The 16,584-nt window shown below is 43.7% G+C and overlaps 2 protein-coding genes across 7 annotated transcripts in view; both read left to right on the plus strand.

Moving 5' to 3' along the window:
- LRP4 (LDL receptor related protein 4) overlaps positions 1-11,868 on the plus strand; it is an 84,613-nt gene extending 72,745 nt beyond the window's left edge. For 2 of the 3 annotated variants that reach the window (XM_058852195.1, XM_058852204.1), the window contains exons 30-38: positions 240-374; positions 616-724; positions 1,009-1,153; positions 1,685-1,798; positions 2,876-2,999; positions 5,383-5,450; positions 6,038-6,125; positions 6,659-6,800; positions 8,544-11,868. In XM_058852195.1, coding sequence (XP_058708178.1) covers positions 240-374; positions 616-724; positions 1,009-1,153; positions 1,685-1,798; positions 2,876-2,999; positions 5,383-5,450; positions 6,038-6,125; positions 6,659-6,800; positions 8,544-8,879 — 1,261 coding nt within the window. In that variant the 3' untranslated portion in view covers positions 8,880-11,868. Of the gene's footprint in view, positions 1-239; positions 375-615; positions 725-1,008; positions 1,154-1,684; positions 1,799-2,875; positions 3,000-5,382; positions 5,451-6,037; positions 6,126-6,658; positions 6,801-7,367; positions 7,437-8,543 lie in introns of all 3 variants that reach the window. The other variant, XM_058852211.1, reaches the window with a different exon arrangement.
- A 1,606-nt stretch (positions 11,869-13,474) lies between these two features.
- CKAP5 (cytoskeleton associated protein 5) overlaps positions 13,475-16,584 on the plus strand; it is a 55,584-nt gene continuing 52,474 nt past the window's right edge. For 3 of the 4 annotated variants that reach the window (XM_058836763.1, XM_058836790.1, XM_058836800.1), the window contains exon 1: positions 13,475-13,565. The gene's annotated coding sequence lies outside the window, so the exon portion shown is untranslated. Of the gene's footprint in view, positions 13,566-15,939; positions 15,962-16,584 lie in introns of those variants that run through there. The other variant, XM_058836781.1, reaches the window with a different exon arrangement.

Raw genomic sequence — 16,584 nt, forward strand, 5'->3', positions numbered from 1 at the left:
GAGCAAGAAGAGATGTGCCATGTGAATCTGCAGGTACTAGCAAGGGGTTGACTCTGAGTTACCTGTAGTAGTCAGCCGAACAGTGAATTTGAAGGTTGGGTAGATAGCCGTGATAAGCAGGTTACAGACTAATTGTCTTTTTGAACCTGAAGAATCTTGCAGTTTCATTCATAACTAAAACCTTCCTTAGGCCAAATGAAATGGTCTTTTCTTCTTACACTTGCCTTTTATCTTGTTAGGTATCTCTTCTGGACAGATTGGGGTCACATTGCTAAAATTGAACGGGCAAACTTGGATGGCTCTGAACGTAAAATCCTGATTAACACCGACCTAGGATGGCCCAATGGATTGACTTTGGATTATGACACCAGGAGGTCAGTGAAAGATTTTGCTATACTTGCATAGGGTTAAGGGATGTAATGAATTTTTTAGCCCTCTTAGCTTCATTTATTGGAGTAGTACTGTGGGTTTGGGTTTGGTTTTGGGGTGTTTTGGGGCTTCTTTAGTTTTTATTTCCTGATCCATCTTATGATTCTATGACCTTGGCCAGTAAATGACTAGAAAGTAAAGAGAAGTTGTTTCAATGGAAGCTCACCTCTTTCCCTGTGCCTTCAGGATATACTGGGTAGATGCACACCTTGATCGCATAGAGAGTTGTGACCTCAATGGGAAGCTACGGCAAGTGTTGGTCAGCCAGGTGTCACATCCCTTCGCTCTGACACAGGTGAGATGATTTTCCTGCTGCCACCAATCTCCCTGGTGTGTTAATGAGTTTGTACTGTGGAGTTTGGAAACAGGGAAGTGTTACAATCTGAGGAAACTGTGCTAGTAGGTGTAGACAGTCTTTGTAGATTGTAAACCATCTTTACAATAAGAGGGTAAGGGTTTGAAAAGGCCTTTGTTTTGGGCCTTCTGCCACTGGGATGTGTTTTTTATGATTATCCTGTGTCTACATGACTAAACATGCTAATAATGGCTGTGATTTTTCTTTGCTGTCTCCCTGAGCAGCAGGACAGATGGATATACTGGACTGACTGGCAAACAAAATCTATTCAGAGAGTGGACAAATACTCTGGGCGGAACAAAGAGACTGTCCTAGCCAACGTTGAGGGATTGATGGATATCATTGTGGTTTCTCCTCAGAGACAGACAGGTAAATAGAAGGACCTTGATTCAGGCAAATGCTAAGTGTAGACCAAAAGAATTCTGGAGCTACTGCACTGTTGTGGATGTCAAGTAAGAATGACATCCTTTTTTATGCTCAAACTATTCACACATCTTTCTTTTACCACATTCCTTGTCTGCCTGTGACTTTTTAGACAGGTACATCTTAATGGTGTTCTGTTAAAGCTTTGATAACAAATGTCACTTTCTTGTTGTTCACCCAACATTGTGTTAAAACAGAAGAATGTGAGGTTTTTATTATTTTTATCTCTGCAACTGTGTTGTGTGGGCTTCTGTCTAAAGATTTCCAGTACATTCCTTTCAAGACTGCAGTAATCCAATTCAGTATCTGGCTATTGTCATCACTTGCTTAGCCGTCAGATGACGGGCATATGCCAAAATCATAATAACTTACCAGATTTCTAAGAAGTATTTCTGGCTGAGCAGGAAAGAAGGTTATTGCTCTGAGCCCCTTTTTGTTCAGATGTAACATATTTAGAAAATTGTTTGCTCCTTCCAGGTAGTAATGCTTGTGGAGTGAACAATGGAGGCTGCACTCACCTCTGCTTTGCCAGAGCTTCTGACTTTGTCTGTGCGTGTCCGGATGAACCAGATGGGCGGCCCTGTTCTACAAGTGAGTTTATTGAGTGTCACTTTGTAAGTTTTCTCTAAATAATCCTTTTTCTGTTTCTCTGTTTCTGCTGCATCTCTTTTGTATTTTTCTTTTTATTCTTGGATTTCTCAGCCTCCTTTGGACTGAATTCTTTTGGGATCCTCCCTCGTGGGGAGCCCTGCTTATCTCAGTTCTTATGATTCGAAGAAAACTCCTGAGCCTGTTAGAATCTTGCTTCTCGTGTTTATTAAAAGGTCATCACAAAACTTAACAGGTCTTTCCAGGCTGACTACACAAGGTTAATCTTTGCAATCTGGTACATTTTCTTCTGATGGTACAAACAAGGCCTTGTGGCACACTTTGTGTCTGATGCACAAAAATGGGCCTGAACTACGCAGTTCTTTTATCTTTATACCTATTTTTACCCAATTAACAATAGACACGCATATTATTTTTCTCAATGACCCAATGACCCATCACCTCTGTGATGCACTGCAGCATTTTTTACTCAATCACTTACTACTACCCAAAAACCGCTAGGAGAAGAACATGAAGAAGGAAGAAGGACAACACCCTAAATCCTCCATCTTGTCTCCTGTTCTCTAAACTTACTTTTTAACCCAGTGATTTAAAAAAACTTTCTAATCTACACACACTTTTAGCTTTTTCTATCCAACTTCAACATTTGTTTTCATGTATCACCGTGAAAACGTGCTCATGAATTTCATATTATATGAAATTCAGTGGTTTTCTGGATCTTATAACTAAGTATCAGAAACAAGGGCATACACTCTGTATTCCAGACTCCAACACACTTGGGTAGTAGTTTTCAAAGGTGTGCCACTGCCACTGCTTATGCAGTGGCAACCAGAGCAGCTGAGGCTCTCCAGTGTATACATCTTATGCAGAATCGCATATTGGAACTAAGGCCAGTGGTTGTGAGCAGTAGAGCTTTCTTCTGTCCTTTCTGCTGACAGACTGGGTTTGAGATGGGGAGGCTGCTCATATAAGCTATAGAGAGTTTTGGAAATGGCCTATCAGACTTGCTCGTATGTCCCACAAAGCTGGAGTCCTGCTTATTTTCCTCTGTTGTTCCAGTTCCTGGTGTGGTGCCCCCTGGTCCAGAACCAACCAGTGTAAGTGAGAGAAGTCAAACACCACCTGGCAGACTAGGTTCTTCAACAACGAAACCTCTCACATCTCTGGAAACAGTGGAAGGAAAGTAAGTGTTCTTGTTCTCATGGAATTGGGGTGTGAAAGTCCCAGTTTTTGCAAGGTGCCACATACAAGCCCCCTCTGGTTGCTGTCATCCAAATATACCTATCCCTAGCCATAAGAGGATATTCCAGCTCCAGATTTCACTTTTTTTAATGTGTGAAACTATTATGACAAAGGTGCAGAACATTGTTGAGATGGCAAGAAACAGCTGCAGATTCTTTCTGTTTTGTTGAAATGTGTGTGTAGGCTGACTGCACTGAGGTGTTAAAATCCACCTTTTGATTGATTTTTGAATTTCCTAATTTTAAGAACCTATTTCTGAGAGGAGGACAGAGGAGTCTGTTACTTCAATTCACTGAAACATCTCAGACTATACCCACACAGCTGAGGAAATGGTTCTGCCATGGGAAGGGGATAGCTTGCTTGAGGCAGAATAGAATCTTTGCGGCTCTAACATTTAAGTTATACAGGTAGTTAATAGACTCTTTTCTGCTAATTCTCTACAGCCTGCTATTTATACAGCTGAGATAGATTGACATTTAAGGAAAAAAAAAAGTAAGAAACACCTAAGGAAGTTAAAGCTGCTGGAGGCTGATCGGAGTTTTTTTCCTGGCCAATAACTGGCCATTTCTGAGAATTGACAGTAGTTTTGATCATTGAAATGTGAGATCAACCTGTGACAAACACTCTTTTAAACCTAAGCCCAGGACTTTTCTTGCTCTCTTGGTTTCTGGTTTTGAAAGGTAACAGAGCTCCAGCTGGCTCCTGTCCCCTGCCCAGACCATGCAGCCCAGGCAGGGGGCTGGGCTGGGCCTGCTGAGACTCCCGGGCAGGGGATGGAGCCTGTGGGGGTCCCCCAGGCCAGGGCTGGGCTCTGCTGCAGCCTCAGAGGAAGCCTCCAGGGTGTCTGAAGCTTTCCCCAGGGGGTCCCTGGTTCTAGGCCTGCTGAGCTGAAATCTGACTCAATGAATACCTGCTGCAGCTTGAGCCAGATTTTAACCTTTTCACTACCCAGATGAGACTTGCAGATTTAATCCTTTTTCCAGAGAGAGAAGAGAGAGAGTGATCAACAGATAAAGAGACAACATAAACAATCAAAGCCAGTGAAGAAAGGAATTAAGCCTCAGATGGGAAGAGAATAAGGAGATGCCTTAATAAGCTGAAATATTATTTTGTTAAAGCTATGGAGATGGACAATAATGTTCTGAAAAAAAACAACTCCTTTAATTCATGAAAGAGTATGGGGGGATATATTTTAATTCATGAAAGATATGGGGGGAATGAAGTATTTCAAAATGTAGATCTGAGCAAAGGTAATTCACTGATGAAGTTGAGCAAATAGTGAAGTAGTTGTGATCCTATGAGATGGTGGAACAGAATCAGAGAAGTGAGAGTTGCTGAAAACTTTTAGCCCCTAAGAAGAAAAGAAAAGTTCTGTTCCCAGAAATGATCACAGAGATAAATGAATAGAACCTTTGCCTTTGAATAACTCATCCTTAAAATGACACCCCTTGAATTCATGAACACACCTCAGAGTAGTGTGAAATGAGTGGAGAGGACTGATGGCAGAGTTTTCCAGGTGGCTAGCATCAGAAAAATAGAAAACCATGAGAAAATGGTTTTCTTGTGAAAAACTCTCTATAGAATGACAAAAGAGAACTTCATTTTTCCTCTACAGAGACTGATGAAAAAGCTACTATATAGTTGGGACTGCTTTAATCACCAAGTTTTGTCTCTATGTTGTCAATTAGACAAGGGAATGGTTGGGTGGTGGGGAAAAAGAGTTTCTGGAAGTTTTATTCTGGTTTCTTATCCTTGTAGTTTTGTTAATAAACTTTCTTTATTCCTTTTAAGTTTTAAGCCTGTTTTGCCCTTCTCCTAATCCATATCTCACAGCAAGAAAGGAGAAAGTTTTCTAGTGATTTCTTAATTAGTGCTTTAAAACCACGACAGCAGCTCAGCAAAAGAGTGGCTCTATAGTGTGTGGTTATTTACAGAGCAAAACTTGCACTTTGCTGAGTATGACTTACTGGACAGAAATGTCTTTGTGATGCCTCTGAGACATTTTGATTTTTGCTTCAGCACTGATGCTGAAATTTGTTTTCTGAAAGATACGAGTACACCTGTGTACCTGAGAGGCAAATCTAGAATGTGTCTTATACAAAGATACTGCAGACTGATAATTGATATATCCATGCACACCCCCTATATATATGTATGTATGTGGTTTTCTCTTCTCTGGATGCAGAATACTGAAGAAGAGAATACCTGTAGTTTTTAGCTGGAAATGGAAGGGATATCAGTGCTAGCCCATTCCATCCTGTTTTTTGATACTATTGATACTGTTCATTCTACTTTCAGTAAATAACTGTCCTTCTGTTATTCAGCTGTTCTGACAAAGATGCTAGGCAAGGTTTGTGTACTCGTGCCAATGAGGCAGTGTTGGCCACCATGGGTGAGTTGCTTTTCTTTAACTCTTCTCCACCAGGGTTGTTCCTAGATGTGCTCAGGGCATTCTAGTCTGTAATGTCTGAAACTGAAATTTCTGGAACTCAGACTTGAATTACTCAAATGCCTCTATAGTCATTCATTAACCTAGATGGGCACTTTTTCTAATGACTCTTTGGTCTGAAGAATAGTTCTGTTTTCTTTCATCCTATACCTCATCATTTGGGCTCTTCCCATTAATAATACTCTTTTTCACTGTCTCTTTTGTGTTTAGTTGAAGGTGGTTGACTGTGGTAATTGCTTCCCACTGCAGGAATAACCTGTCAGCAAAGGGGTTTAACTCCTCCATTAAAACCCCATTACAAAGATCTTGGTGCTCCTTGGTTTGCTGGGGCCTGGGTGGGAGGAAAGTTTACCATATGTTTGTTTCATATGAAGCCGAACAAAACCCTCTGCTAAACCTTAATGTGCTGACATTTTAGTTTACATACTTCTGTATGGGTAAAACCCCAGCATGAGACATTGCACCAAGGTCAGTATTATCCAGTGAAATATAAAATGAGTGCATAAATTATCCTTGGTATTCACTTTCAGGAGAAGGACTGCATGTCAGCTACATTATTGGAGGTCTTCTCAGCATCTTGTTTATTTTGCTGCTTATTGCTGCTTTAATTATATATAGGTAAGTGATCTTTTTTCCCTCTCCTGGCCAATTGTAAACTCTTGGTTTATAGGAGAAGAAAGTCCCTGAAAGGACTAGATCTTTTTTTATTGTCATTTACAGTCCTTTTTTCCTCCATTGGAAGGAGGGAGTGCTTGATAATTTTATTTGCAAGGTTTGAGCCCTGTGCCTCTAAAGTATTGGTCATGCAGTTCTACTATTTGAAACCTTATTGGCTACATTTTCTGCAGAGAGCTTATGGGTTATAGACAGGGATGTGAGATAATTCACATCTCAGTAAATGTGTGAGCTTGTGTGCTTTCTGACAGATAACTTCACCATTTACTGCCATGGTAGCTTTTGTGGTTACATGGCAGTGCCTTGCTGTACTGGTGGCTAGTAAATGGACTTGTAGCTGACGAGCCAGGTGAAGCCAGGATTTTCTCTTTGAGGGACAGTAGAGCTGGCTGGAGCCATCCACTCACTGAGCACTCAGGAATTTTGGTTCCTGGAAGTAGGTTCCCGTGACTTTTCTGACATCTCTCTCCCTTTAGGCATAATAAGTCCAAGTTTACGGACCCTGGCTTGGGGAACCTAACCTACAGTAATCCTTCATATCGGACATCTACCCAGGAAGTGAAGATTGAATCGATTCCCAAACCAACCATGTACAACCAGTTGTGCTACAAGAAAGAGGTAAGCGCTGTTTCTAAGGACATGGGAGCTCAGCTCAAGCTGCTGTTGAGTATTACAGGCCTCATTGTGTAGAAAGATTGCAACTTGTAAGCATTTACTTCTAGGATGTAGGAGGACAGCTTCAGTGGATTGTTCAGACTGCTATGGAGATCAGCCAGCAGCACTTCTTCCCCAGTGAGCTGTAGTGAATTTGACCTGTCTTCAGTTCTCTGCTTCTTACCCACTCCCACAGTGTCTTGTATTTCATATGCATTGGGTGTTGGCCCTTGAAAGTACATGAGCCAATTGGAATTGTCTTCCTTGGATACAAGTCCCAGTTAATGATGTTGCACCAAGGTTGCTTTGGGCAGTCACCAGGAGAACAGGCAGCCAGAAGGGGTTTGGTAACAAGAATGTGGCTCCTGGCTGTGCATGGCCTGGAGGGGATCGGATAAGGGAAAAAAATAAAGCCCTTATTAAAAAGAGTATTTTAAAGGCCCTTCAGAGGTGTGTACTTTGTGCCACATGATGGAGAGTGTTTAATATGATATCTTGCAGCGCTTAGTTTCTTCTCTCTTTTCTCCTCAGAAGCTTTCTTATCACTCAGATAGCTTCTCATCTTCCCTCTTCTGATTTCCGTCCACATCCTCACATCAGGTATCACTACTCTGTGTGTCTGATCCTGCCTCCGTCACTCAAGCTCTGTTGTGTGGCTCAAGCACTGTCCATACTAATTGCTCTTTCTTGGTTTTTCCTCCCAGCTTTTATGTCCTTACACTAGCTCTACTGTCTGTCAGGAACGTATAAGTAATTTTCTGTGGCAGATTCTTTGGTCTGGACTTTGGCTACTTGTAGTCAGTAATATTTTAAAAAAGGCAATTTCTGTTAGGACTATTTATGATTATCTATTAGATCGCTTAGTTCCTCTAGCAGGGATCACAGACTTATGCAGGGAAGAGTTTTCCCTTACTGTTTTTCAAAGGTACCCAATAGATTCCCCGAATCTTCAAGCCATTTTAGCCTTATCTATTAAGGATAAGACAGGATTATTTATCTGGGAATCTAAATCCTTTCCACTTTTCTGTTAATTCCAATGCTCCTTGATATACCCAGATATATATTTCCCCACCCCCTTCACTTTCTCCTCAGGGATAGATCAGATGCTCCTTATTTGTCAGTGAGCTGAGTTAGATTTCACTACTTTAATCTCAGTGTGGGCCTTTTAGCCTCTGATCATTTTCGTTGTTTCTCTATAATCTCCTTACCCTGTGCCGCTGTGAGACTTGAACTCAACAGTGGTATTCCAGCTGTGCTTTGCTGAAAGGTGAATCTAGAATGACTCAGATGTAAAGATTTTCAAACCTAGAATTGATCTCCTGCCTACTTTTACCGTGATGTTTTCTGCTTCCCATTTTCTTTGGTGGGGTTTTTTTGCTTCCTTTTTAGGCTCAGTGTTCTTACTCTCTTCTGTCAGGGAATATGTATAGTTGAGTGAGAAGAGCAGCCTCATCCTCATTCCTCTTCCACAACTGAAGAATCACGGAGTTTGGAATGAGAGCCCTTGCAGGGAGGATTCACCTGGGGGTGGTAAAAAACTAAAGGATGCTTAAAATGGGTTCTGTCATTGTGGCAGTTAAAGCCAGTAGCTGTTTACGTGGTGGTCCAGCTTTTTGTCTGCTTCACTGTCTTCATTCCAGCTCTGCATTGCTCTTTGCTATGTTTTTCCATAGATGTATTTTTTTCATTCATCTGCCTTCTCCCTAGACTGGTCCTGACCACAGCTACACTAAGGAGAAGATCAAGATTGTGGAGGGAATATGCCTTTTATCCAGTGATGATTCCGAATGGGATGACCTGAAGCAGATTCGGAGCTCCCGTGGAGGGATCCTCCGGGACCACGTCTGCATGAAGACAGATACGGTCTCTATCCAGGCTAGTTCTGGCTCACTGGATGACACCGAAACTGAGCAGCTGCTACAGGAAGAACAGTCTGAATGCAGCAGTGTTAACACAGCAGCAGCCACTCCTGAGCGGCGAGGCTCACTCCCAGACACAGGCTGGAAACACCAACGCAAGCCCTCCACAGAGAGCGAGGTCTAAAGTACATGTGACTTTGGAAACAGTCGTACCTTCCCTACCCTCTGCTCTGCACAAAAAAGACAGGACTCTGCCTGCCTTGCAAGGAGGGGCGCAGAGACCAGCCTCTCTTGCAAGGGGCCTGAGACTGGGACTGCCTTTCAGCATGGAGCTTGGGCAGCTGTGTTGTTGTGGTTGGAGAAGGAGGATGGGTGGGTTGATTGGAACCCAGAGACCCTTTTGACTCATTTTCACTGTCTGTGGTTTATTTATATGTTCCCTTTTCCTGGAAGCTGCCACATTAACTTTTGCAGTGACTTGTCTGGCCTGAATCTGGTTCGGAGTCTCTGTTCCCTGGCAACCTGCAAGTCCTGTGCCATCCAGCTCACAGTCAATGCCCATGAAGAGAGCAGAGCTGCCTCATTGCTGGCTCCTGGTCACAGAAGTACCCCTAGTCATTCCAGCACTAGCAGCACTCTTTGAGGCTTTGTGTTGAGGGGTCTCTGATGTAAGAGAGGTCTTGGTAGAGATGGGATATACTTTGGGGCTCAAGAGGTGACTCAGGTCATCTTGTAAAGGCATAAAGAGGGTAACCACAGTTGCCAAGACTCACTTCATGAGAACATCACTGCTTACTTTCATATCTGCTACTAAAAACTCTAAGGAATGCTCAGATTGGAGCACTGTGTCTGTTGCTGGCAGTGGACACTGCTCCTGTTCTCCCCTTTCCTGTTAAAACATGTTTCTACTCTGCAAAAACAAGATTCAGCAAATGGCCCTTTAAGAACTGTTCCGGAGTCTGAGTGCTGGACTTGAGACAAGAAGAGACTGGTATTTTACGTAGCTCTACAGAGCTAATGGGAGGAAATGGATCTCAGCAAGACCTAAATTTTACTGATCTTTGTATAAGTGATATATAAAAAAAGAAAAAGAAAATTTGCTAGGTCCCCACAAGTCCCAGTTCTGCAAGGTCCCAATTATTTTGGCCTTTAGGACCTTGGATTACCATAATAAGGGAAAAGAGAATTCCTAGGTCGAGTCTTTCCCAGGAGAATGCTCAGTGCTGACAGTTAGGAACTGCTTTATTACTAGGCTGCACCCATTTGACCTAGAATGGAAGACAATAATCAGAGAGCTGCAAGAGCCATTTGAAGTAGTTGTTTATCAGATAGAATTGCACTTTAAGTTCTTCTGTTACCACTAAATAGCTCTCCTTTCCAAATAATTTTTCCCATCAGCTGCAAGAGCTTCAGTTGTTCTCTGGCCTCCAAGACTCTTACCCTTTAGGGAATGTCATCCTACCCTTGCAGCCAAAACCCAGCAGCATTTGGAGCTGGGTCTTGCATGCTCCCAAGGACTATTGCCACCTCTTCATATTCTCTTGTCATCTGTTTGTTCAAAAAGAAAAAAGAGAAAATATTGCTTGACACTCTTCAAAAATGAAATTTGTATTAACCTCTCAAAGCACATGGTAAAATATTAAGCATTAAGCCAGATTCTTGGAAGCAGAACTTCCCAGTGAAGAATTTCTCATTGAAATTAACAATCACAAAGAATTTCTCACTGAAATCTTTGTAACCTCTTTTATCACCTGGAAAGAGGTCAAGTACATTCCCACCCGTGGTGTAAAGAGAGCAAAACATACACTGGGGTATGGTTCAGAGGTAGGGTGAGGGTACATCTCCCATGCAGTATTTTTTTCAGCTGATTAAAAACGAGAATCATCCTACTCTGCTTGAACTTTGTTTATGTACTAACAGGCCTGCTACCCCTGTAAAACACAACAGTTGCCAGTGGTTTGCCTGTAGTTTTCACAGCAGAGGTATCTTTGTAGACAGGGGAAGGTTACAGCTTCAACCTGGCTAGGTGGCTTGAGACTCTGTCCCTAACTGCACCATTGGGCTGACTGGTGTATATTCCAGTAGAAAATTAACTGGAGATAAGGCTTGGATTTCCCTGTCTTAATGTGGGACTCTTCCCTACTCCCAGAGGGATTTATTTTTATTTTTTTAAATTAGATTTTTATTTAATTATTTATTTGACTCCAGCCTTGGAAGCATTGATTTTGTTGGGCAGAGGCACTTTTGGATTGAGGTGTGGACTCAACTGGGAACTGAGAAAGGAGTGCATATCATTGACACGGACCCTGCCCATCTAAGCCACTTCATGCAGGGACAACATCAGAGGGCTCAAGCATAGGCAGAAGAATCAATTTGAGCAGAAACCATGTGTAGGGGCAGGGGCATCAGGGCTGGGAGTGGGGAGATGGGGGAGGAAGGCTCTGACTTGTAGGAGAGCAGGGTTTCTTTGGGTTTTGGAATGGGTTGTAGTTTTTTTCCCCATAGCTTATGTGACCATGCACCAAAATCCTGAGGTGGGACAGGGGTGAAGGGAAACATCTGCCCAGACCTGTCACTTAAGATTAAATCAGCCTGTCAGAATAACTGCTGTCCAAGTCTCAAGTGTGGAATGGAAAGGAAAAAAACAGTCTTTTCAACAACTCATGGTGTTTGTGATCTCCACCTTGATCAATATTCTCTGCTGCTTTAGGAGAGACCCTGCGCACTCCAGCCTAACAACCATTCATAACTGCTCTCTGCTCCCTTCCTCAAACGATTATGGTGAAAAGGATCAATAAAATGTCACACAGCCTCCTCTACCAGTGAGGTGGGCAGAAATTTGTGTCTTTTTCCTAGAGACAGCCCCAGTAAGATGCTGCCTTGGGGATGCATCATGGTTCCCCATTCTGGGGAAGAGAAGACCCTCGTTGCACTTAGGATGTTAAGAATGTAGAAAGGCTACTGGAGGATGATCTCTTGAGCACTGATTTACTATGTAAAAAGCAAACCTCTCTCCTGTCTGTCCTGAGCTAACGTCAGTGATTTCCGTGTGTTCCTGTGTAATGGTTTTAACGTTACTCACTGGAGACATTGGATTTTCTGGAGTTATTTAACCACTGTGTTCAATATTTTAGGGGTCGATGATAATTTAATATAAATTTAGCTTTTCTTAACCACTCTGCCTGGCTTTTGGTTGTGAATCATGCATGCTATTTGGACTCTCCTTTGAATGAGGAACTCCCAAACCTGTTCAGACAGCCTCAACTTTGCTTCATTTGAGAGGAGGAAGAAGGTAGGAACGGATTTGGGTTCTCAGAAACCTGATTGTAGTACACACTGTACCCCTATGATTTTGAATCAAGGGTCCAATATCTACACTCACTTTTGCAGATTCCTTCACACATCTATTACCTCTCCTTCTGCCTCACATAGGCACATGGCTTTTTCCCCCCCACTTTAACATGGCAGCAGCAGAAGAGGCTCTTCATTTTGGCATGTATTAGGACTGTAGAGATCTCAAGCCTCTTCTGAGTGGAAAATAAAGCTCTGAGGAAGAGCTGCTTTTTCTTTCTGTAGGAGGTTTAGTTCAAGCTTCTGTTGCCTTTTTTGATAACCAGGAGTTTAAATAGTACAAAAGGCTTGAGTAATGAATGAAACATCCACTAATACCTAACACTGCAGTACTGGTGCCAATCTTGTAACACATTCTGTCCCTTTCTGACAAAAGAACCACCTAAAATATTTAAAACAACTGTATTTCTGCTCATTTCACAATTGAAGCACAGTGCAGAAGCCATTTCAGTCAGGTCATGAAAAAACTGCCTTACTTTCAAAAAAATGGTGTTTACATGGCATGGTGGGGAGAGGATAGTGTTAAGATTAATTGCACTTGTGTGCATTGCACTCTGCTGTCCCTTGCCTTCTATTCTGATAAAATTTTTTTCTTCAAATTTTTTAAGCTGAAGTGAAGAAACAATGGAGGGAAAACACACTGTGCTCCAAAACCAGTTCAGAGAATAGGTCAGGGTGGAAAGGACACTGTGGCCCATCTGAGCCAATCTCCCTGATCAAGGAGGGTAACCCCAGAGCACATGGCACAGGGCTGTATCCGGACAGATCCTATGATCCCCAGTGAGGGAGACTCCACAACTTCTCTGGACCATCTTCCAGTGCACGGTACACAGTAAAGAAGTCCCTGCTATTCATGTGGAATTTCCTGTGCATCAGTTCCCGCCCGTTTCCTCTTGTTGCTTGCACCACCGAGCAGAACCTGGCTCCATCCTCTGACACCTCCCTCAGATACTGACAGACATTGATGAGGTTTCCCTCTCAGTCCTTTCTTGAATTGCTGCTTTGCAAACTCACTGACCATAGGAAAGAGAAGGCCCTCTTCTCTCTAATAGGATCTTCCTCAAAGCCGAATCCATCAGCTCCGAGGTGTTTTAGCCCTTTGCCAAAGGGTCCTGCACCCTGATCCGGCTGCCTTAGGACCAGCGCCTGTCGCCAGGCGCTGCTGGGGCCGCAGAGGGCTCGGCAGCCCCCTCCTGCACTTTCCCAGGGGACACGGCGGCGGCCGAGGGAGCGGACTCGGACTCGGGCGCGTTTCGTTGGTTTCCGAGCGGGGCGCGCCCGGGCCTGGCCGCTACCGCTGGAGGCCCCGCGGCACCGCCGCCGTCTCGGGAGCGCGCGTGGAGCACGCGCTGCGGCTGCCGGATTCAAACGGGCCAATAAGGGGCGCGGGCTCGAGCGCGGGCGGGGCCGGCAGCGACCAATGGGCGCGGCGGACACTGAGGGGTGCGGGCGGTGCTGGTGATTTCAAACCCCGCCGAGGAGCTGCCGGACCGTCACCGGCCCGACCCGCCGGGCCCAGGTGAGACCCGCTGACCTTGTCCTTTTCCCGGTGGGCCTCGATTCCTTTCCCGTCTGCTGCCCGCGCCCGTGGGAGAGTGGCTAGGCCTTCCTCCGCCGCCAGGCCCGAGCCTCCCCGTTACTCCCGGGGACCGTGTGGAGGCGCAGTCCCAGTGGCGCGACATCTTCCCACGGGAAGGGCTCGGGTCCGTGCACTGCGCCGGTGTCCGCCCGCAGAGCCCGGCGGCGTGAGGATTGCGGCTGGCAGCGGCGAGAGGCCGCGGCCTGTACCGCGGCGCGCTGTGCAGGTGCAGCTTGCTCAGGCCGCCCGCTAACTGGGGGGCGATGGGGCCTGTGGGAGCCGCGGGCTCGGCGGCTTCACTACGGCTGCCTCCGTCCGTTGTGGGCCTGGGGCTGCTGGTGGGGGCCTTCCGTGGGAGGCGGCCGGGAGAGTGCAGCCGGGGGCTGGCGGTAGAGCCGAGCACCCCTTAAGGGAAAGGCGGACCGGGTGCCTTCTGTCCCCTGAGGCTGCGTGCAGGATCGGTTCTCCCCTTTAGAATGCCCTAAAAAAAACGTTCTCTGGGTTGCTTTTAGCCTTAAAACCATAGGTACGAGCTCATCTCTTATTTCGGTAGCTCTGTTGTTGGGTGCAAATGTTTAAGATTGCCTGAGCCCCTCACGAGGAGATGCTTCCTGTTGAATCCTCTCTAGCATATGCGAGGAAGGGCTCGGTAGAAGTGTCCCGTATTTCTGCACAGACACCTTTCCGCATTTCATTTGATTTTGTTTCTGAATCAGTCCTGTTCCAAAGGCAGTTTGTACAGATGGTGTACAGAGGGTTTTCCTTCTGAATCTGGCCCTGTCAGTGGGAGACCCGAAGTTTACAGGTCGAAAGACAGAGGCTGAGGAATACTTTTGTGTGCATTAAGGAAACCGGGATTCTGTTCTAAGAAAAAATAAGTCATATGTGCTACAGTTTTCTAACTGATTCGTGTTTGTTGTGTGTCATCTATCTGATTGTTCTGAGGTTTTTACTTTATGCTGATTTTAGTATTTGATTTTTGCTGAACTGCAGTGCAGTTCCAAGTTGCCTCGTGCAGGTGGAAGGGGATCAGTAGTTGTCAGGATGGTGAGCTACCAGCAATGGGAGCCCTTCCTAATATATTACTTGTGTATCAAAGAAAGTGTTACTGTAGGCTTTCAGTGAATCAATTGGTCTGAAACTGTAAAGCTGCTTAGTTCAGAGTGCATGGAGTCTTGAATACTGGAGTATTCTAAAAGTCTGCTCATATAGGTCTGTAAATAAAACTTTGAGAAAGCTTAACCTCAGAAGGTGGAATGATCGAGTGCAAATTGCCTGGATAGTTTTGACTCTTTGATGTCCAACATAAGATCAATTGATTTTGCAAAGTTTAGAATTTCATTTGGTTTTCTTGCATTGGCAAGAAAAGGCTTAGCCTTTCTTCAAACTTTGCTGTTTTGGTAGCTTCCTATCATACTGAACTTACAGATTCATCACTTGTTTTTTTTTCTACTTCAAGAATTGTGATAGGGCTAAGCCTTATAAGCAACATTGAGAGAGTGGTATATCAAAGCAGAATCACTGGCAAATGGCCTTCAGTTAAAATAGACTGTTTCTGAAAAAATGGTTGCAGATATATTGAAAGTAATTCTCAAAAACACAATTTTGAGTACATTAACTAGGTTATACATTAACTGCTATAGGAAAAATTATGTGACAAATTGACAAAAAGAAATTTGAATTTTAGAAGTATGGGAGTTATTTAGACTGCTTTAGATCTGTATTGATGGAAGGTTTCTCCCTTGATATTCTAATATGAAAAAGGGAATGTATGGTAATGGAATATGATTCCTGGTTCTTGTATGCATATGACTTGTATTTTGTCAGACTTAACTTTCATGCTGGCTCTTGTCCTTCCCCTTGTATGGGCCAGTTATGTAAGCTGGGCCTCTGCCTCTGAAAACATGGTCTGCCACAGTGGGTCTGTGCTCTCATACCAATGTCTGCTAAAACAGAAAGATCTTGTTTCTATTTAATAGTTAATGAAGAAAATGTGAATTTCAGTGTAATGTTATAAATTGTTTGACTCTGTGTGTTTGGTGATAAATTTACAGCTGAAAAGCATTTAGTATGTTGTATGCTCCTTCAGTCAGTCCTTTTCTTATATTTGTTTTTTGCTACCCAGTTGTCATCTGCAAAGGCAGCAATTCTGTTTGTCCCTTCTTACACATCACTTATGCACATCTTGAACAGTACATCCAATTAGAAACTGCTCTGAATGTTTTGTGGAATAGAAATAACTATCTTAATTATCTAATCTGGAGGATTTTGTTGTGTAGGATGCATGACTGGAAGGACACTTGAGAGATGTAAATGCTTGCAAACCTTTAATTAAGGTCAGTGTTCATCTGGTTTCCTTTTTCCCCATTCCTACCTCTCTTCTGTTCCACACTACCATCAGCCGTCCTTACATGGTTTGTAAAAGAAATGTATAAACTTTTATTGCTAATTTGTGAACTATTTAATGTAAATGGTTTGTCAGGTCTCTGCTAGAGTAGGATGGTGTTAAAGCCATTTGCATCAGAGCAAATGTAGCAGAGTAGTTGGTTCAAAACAACATAGTCCAAGACTAATATGGTTTTGCTTTGCTGATGCTTTGTTGTAGATTGTTCCCAGTGGTTCATGTTATATGGGTGGAGTTTTGAAGTGACATTGAAAAGTCTTGTACTTTCTTGTTTAAACTAAATATTGCCTTGCATCGGGCAGCGTTGCTCTGGCTTGTTTGAATAAAGAGTCTCTTGATCTAAGCACTTGTACATTGTCTGGGGTTGTCTGACAGCTCGATTGCTGCTAATGTCAGACGTTGAAAAGCAGAAGCTGCTGCGCACGTTCGTACCTTCCTGTTGCAGGAGTAGAGTGAGGTGGTAGGAAAAGTAACTTGGACGATTATTCAGTGGGAAGCATGGCTAGTGCTGGTGGTGCCTGGAAGAGGTTTCTTTCTTCAGCTAGCTAAAAAGAT

The sequence above is a fragment of the Poecile atricapillus genome, chromosome 1 (genome assembly GCF_030490865.1).
Source record: "Poecile atricapillus isolate bPoeAtr1 chromosome 1, bPoeAtr1.hap1, whole genome shotgun sequence".
In the NCBI taxonomy this organism is placed as follows: domain Eukaryota; kingdom Metazoa; phylum Chordata; class Aves; order Passeriformes; family Paridae; genus Poecile; species Poecile atricapillus.